Source organism: Macrobrachium nipponense, chromosome 20 (assembly GCF_015104395.2).
Source record: "Macrobrachium nipponense isolate FS-2020 chromosome 20, ASM1510439v2, whole genome shotgun sequence".
Classification (NCBI taxonomy): Eukaryota; Metazoa; Arthropoda; class Malacostraca; order Decapoda; family Palaemonidae; genus Macrobrachium; species Macrobrachium nipponense.
In genome coordinates, this window is record NC_061089.1 from 86025173 (window position 1) to 86030797 (window position 5625).

General features: G+C 39.4%; 1 protein-coding gene across 1 annotated transcript in view; it reads right to left on the reverse strand.

Annotated features, from left to right (window-relative positions):
• Positions 1–2559, reverse strand: part of LOC135220694 (uncharacterized) — a 76006-nt gene extending 73447 nt beyond the window's left edge. The window contains exon 1 of the mRNA XM_064258082.1: positions 2413–2559. Within this exon, the coding sequence (XP_064114152.1) occupies positions 2413–2559 (147 nt within the window). The remainder of the gene's footprint in view (positions 1–2412) is intronic.
• Between the last annotated feature and the right edge of the window lie 3066 nt (positions 2560–5625).

The window sequence follows — 5625 nt, forward strand, 5'->3', positions numbered from 1 at the left end:
CTTGCTATGTGGTTTATGGTTTCATTTTTCGTATTGCACTTCCTACATAGGGAGAGATGTTAATTCCGTCTATCGTTCTTTGAAAATATCTAGTTCTTAGGGTCTGATCTTGTACCGCTGTTATCATTCCTTCAGTTTACTTCTTTACCTCTCCCCTCTGTAGCCATTGCCATGTGTCATCGCTGGCTAGTTCTTTAGTCTGTCTCATGTATTGTCCGTGCATTGGTTTGTTGTGCCAGTCCTTTGTTCTGTTTGTCATTCTCCTGTCTCTGTATATTTCAGGGTCTTCGTCTACTTTTATTAGTCCTTCTTCCCATGCACTCTTTAGCCACTCGTCTTCACCGGTTTTCAGATATTGCCCCAGTGCTCTGTTCTCGATGTTGATGCAATCCTCTATACTTAGTAGTCCTCTCCCTCCTTCCTTTCGTGTTATGTATAGTCTGTCTGTATTTGCTCTTGGGTGTAGTGCTTTGTGTATTGTCATATGTTTCCTGGTTTTCTGATCTATGCTGCGAAGTTCTGCCTTCGTCCATTCGACTATTCCTGCGCTGTATCTGATTACTGGCACTGCCCATGTGTTTATGGCTTTTATCATATTTCCGCCATTGAGTTTTGACTTGAGTATCGACTTGAGTCTCTGCATATATTATTTCCTGATCGTGTCCTTCATCTCTTGGTGTTTTATATCCCCTCCTTCCATTATTCCCAGGTATTTGTATCCTGTCTCATCTATGTGTTTGATGTTGCTCCCATCTGGTAGCTTTATCCCTTCAGTTCTTGTTACTTTGCCCTTTGTATGTTGACCTAAGGCGCATTTTTCTATTCCAAACTCCATCCTGATGTCCCCAGATACAATCCTTACAGACTGGATTAGGGTATCTATTTTCTTGATGCTCTTACCATACAGCTTGATGTCGTCCATGAACATCAGATGGTTAATTCTGTTGCCTCTTTTCTTGAGTTGGTACCCGGCATCCATCTTCTGTAGTACTTTTGTCATGGGAATCATGGCTACTACGATGAGTAGTGGGGACAGTGAGTCGCCCTGGAAGATCCCTCTCCTGATTAACCTCTGCTAGTCTTATTCCAGAGCTTGTAAGTATTGTATTCCAGTTGCGCATTGTATTTTTGAGGAAGCTGATGGTGTTTTCCTCTGCCCCATATATTTTCAGGCATTCTATTAGCCATGTGTGTGGTATCATGTCGAAGGCTTTCTTATAGCCTATCCATGCCATGCTTAGGTTGGTTTTCCTTCTCCTACTGTTCTTCATTACCATTTTGTCTATCAGGAGCTGGTGTTTTGTGCTCCTAAACTTCCTTCTGCAGCCTTTCTGTTGGTGGGGGATGGTGTTTGTCTCCTCTAGGTAGTTGTATAGCCTTTCACTGATGATACCTGTTAGTAATTTCCACATTATTGGTAGGCAGGTGATAGGCCTGTAGTTACTGGCTATATTTCCCTTATCTTGTCTTTGTACTTAGGATGTTCTTCCTGTGGTCATCCATCTGGGTGCATTGTGATTTGAGATACCATGCTGGAGTTGTTCTGCTATTCGTGGGTGTAGGGCCTTGAAGTTTTTGAGCCAGTTTCCATAGACTTCATCAGGACCTGGGGCTTTCCAGTTTGGCATTTTCTTTAGTTGGTGTCTGACGATGTCTGTCGTGATCTCTGTGAATCTTTGTTTTATTCTCCCTGTTTCTTCTTCCTTGACTTCCTGGAGCCATGTTGCATGTTTGTTGTGTGATACCGGATTGCTCCATATGTTTTCCCAGAGTCTCTTACTTGGTTCGGCTTCAGGAATTTCTTGGTGGTTGTCTTCCCTGTTAGTTGGCTGTATAGTCTTTTCTGGTTGGTTCCAAATAGTTTGTTCTGTTGGTATCCCTTATTCCTGTTCATGTACCGTTGGATCTTATGTGCTTTGGCCTTAAGCGTCTGTTTTACATCTTCTATTGTGTTGTTTAGTCCCCTCTCTTATACTTTGTATTTCTCGTTGAGTTCCCTCCTTGTTTTCTTGCTTTCTTAGCCTTTTTTCTGCCCATCTCTTTCAGTTACTCAAGTCAGATCTCATCGCCATGATTGCTTTCCAGGCTCCTTTTCCAAGGAGGTTGCTGTTTTTGGTTTCTGTGGTTGGTTGTGCTGTGGTGGTTGTGTTCGAATCCCCATCAGTTCTGCTACTAATCTTGCTCCTGCATATGCCAAGTTATTTGTTTCTGTGATACTGGTGGTGTGTATTATGCCAATTATTTCATTGACCCTCACTTGTTTTCTCCCCTTAATTTCTTGGCGTTGTAGGCTTTCATGGAGGGGATCTTTGTTCTCTCTGTATCTGGCTCCATCCATTGTCTAATCTTTTCTACCCATTCCGTCCTCTCTGTTACTTAGTCGGTGTTTCTTCGTGTGTCGTTGTTTGATACCTCATCATCCCTGTCGTCTTCTGTGGCATCGTCTCTCAGTTCGTCTTTCTGTAATTCGTTTTCGTGTGACATTTCCCTTTCCAGTTCTTCTCTTTCTGTTGGGGAGAGCCAGTTCTTTTTCTTTATGTTCCTTACTTGGTCTGCCATCCTCTGCTCTGTTTGGGGAGTGTTATTCCTCTCATTCCAGATGTTGACCAACCTTACTTTCTATCCACCTCTCTCAGTCGGGTTGCTTCTGATGTAGCATCTCCATATTTCTTATTTTCTTCTCTTGTCCATTTCTTTCTTTGGTTTGCTTCTGTAGCTCCAATCTCAGGCTGTTGGTTACTGTCGTTTTGGTGGTCAGTTGCTGGATGACGACCTCCAAGTACCTGACCGTCTTTCCCTTCAATTGGTTTGAATACCTGGCTGCCGGACGAAGGTCTTCTGTTGCCAGAGGTTCCATTTACGTCGTTGTCGTTTATTCCTTCATTTCTTTCCATCATTGCTGAGTTTTGCTATTTAACCCATAGCTGGACCTTACCCCATTAGGGATAAGTTCTCATTTACAGCTGAGTAGACTGAGGAAATTATGGTAAAGATCCTTTCCCAAGGAATCAACGCCGAGTAGAGCGGTCACCCATCCAACGATTGACCAGCCCCAATGTTGCTTAACCAGTCGATCGACGACCTAACCCACTCTGCCACGGCGCCACGTATTATTATTATTATTATTATTGTTGTTGTTGTTGTTGTTGTTGTTGTTGTTGTTGTCGTTGTTCTAAGGGGTCCACAATGCTAAAAATGTTAAAAGTTCGTGCATAATTCATACAAACTTTATAAAAGCTATCGAACCCTTCTCTGGGACTGAAGATGAACACAGAGAAGGGTTCGAAGGCTTTTATAAAATGTTTATGATTTATTCACGAACTTTTAACATTTTTATTATTGTGGACCCCTTAAAACATTGTATAAGGTCTCGTCATAGAGAGTTTTTCCCTTCATTATTATTATTATTATTATTATTATTATTATTATTATTATTATTATTATTATTATTATTATTATTTATTATTATTATTATTATTATTATTATTGCTCTATCACAGTCCTCCAATTCGACTGGGTGGTATTTATAGTGTGGGGTTCCGGGTTGCATCCTGCCTCCTTAGGAGTCCATCACTTTTCTTACTATGTGTGCCGTTTCTAGGATCACACTCTTCTGCATGAGTCCTGGAGCTACTTCAGCCTCTAGTTTTTCTAGATTCCTTTTCAGGGATCTTGGGATCGTGCCTAGTGCTCCTATGATTATGGGTACGATTTCCACTGGCATATCCCATATCCTTCTTATTTCTATTTTCAGATCTTGATACTTATCCATTTTTTCCCTCTCTTTCTCTTCAACTCTGGTGTCCCATGGTATTGCGACATCAATGAGTGATACTTTCTTCTTGACTTTGTCAATCTCAACGGTCACGTTCTGGTCTTTGTGCACGTAATCATTCTATCCGTTCTGATACCATAGTCCCAGAGGATCTTTGCCTGATCGTTTTCTATCACTCCTTCAGGTTGGTGCTCGTACCACTTATTACTGCAAGGTAGCTGATGTTTCTTGCACAGGCTCCAGTGGAGGGCTTTTGCCAGTGAATATTATTATTATTATTAATTATTATTATTATTATTATTATTATTATTATTATTATTATTATTATTATTATTACTCAGAAGATGAACGATTTTCATATGATAGAACTAACACACCACAGGAGCCATTGACTTGAAATTTAAGCTTCCGATGTATTTGTTTTTTGAATTCATCCCTTAATCAGCTATAATATCGTTGCAGTTCATATTAATAGCAATTTGACAAATCAGTTTGTTCGTTGATGGAAACTGATTACTGTACAGTCGGGTATAAGGCTTTTTATACCGTGATACTCATATAATTTTAAGGCCTTTCTATTATAACTATTCTAACTTAATATATTTTGCAATTTCTCTATGTGTTATAACTATGTATGTATGTATGTATGTATGTATGTATGTATGTATGTATGTATATATATCTATATATATATATATATATACATACATAAATACATAGTTACAACACCTAGAAAAATTGCAATATTCAACAAGAATACGACAGAGATCATGCTCCTATCACGAACACCAAGTAACGTAGATGTAGAATTAGAAAGTCAGACATTGAAACAGTGTAGAAATTTCAAATAATTAGGAGTAGAGTTTAGTGACGAAAACGATTCCAAAACTGGAAATAACTACCCGATACAGAAATTGTTCATGTAACAATCTGCATCTGCTCTATCCACTAATGAAAGACAGAAATATACCTCGCAAAGTGAAAACCACCATATTATACCTCTCTATTTAAAGACCAATATTGACTTATGGCCATGAATCATGGACATTAAACACCAAGAAACTAGAAGCAACTTCAAGCAGCTGAAATGAAAGCCCTAAGACTCATAAAAGGTGTAACAAGACTGGATAGGCTACAAAAGGAAGACATTAGGAGAGAACTGGGAGTGGAGGGGATACTAGATTTTGTGGGGAGAGACAGCTTAGATGGTTTGGACCCACACCAAAAGAATGGAGGAGGAGCGATATCCATTATTAGGTTTTTTGGAATGGACACCGGAAGGAAGGAGACCGGTAGGAAGACCAAAAATGAGATGGCTACAAAACGTAGAGAGAAGAGTAGAGAGGAGAGGCTCTAGTTTGCGGGAAGTTGATGAGATGAGGCTCTATGATGATCGCCAAGAATGGAGACAGTTCCTGAAGCAGGACGACTGACAGGCCTGGAGGCCTACCTGGCGTTCTGGTGAGAAAGGTGAGAAATATATATATATATATATGTATATATATTATATATATATATATATATATTTAAAAAAAATATATATAATATATATATACATGGTTACTTTGCTTACCGTTTATAATATATAAAAAACAAAACCATTACTTATGGGTCAAGCATTGTATGGAAGGCGAGAGATAGCAGAGAGAGAGAGAGAGAGAGAGAGAGAGAGAATTACGAAATCGGAGCAACACAAAAATCATGTCGAAAGCGAAATTAAAAGCAAAGAAAAAACAATAAAGAACGTTTACTTCATTCGAAAGAAAAAAAAACTTGTTGGATCTGTTGCTGCCTTTTCAGAATTTCCTTCCGCAATCGTTTCTCCTTCCCCACCACCCACATTCCCCAAT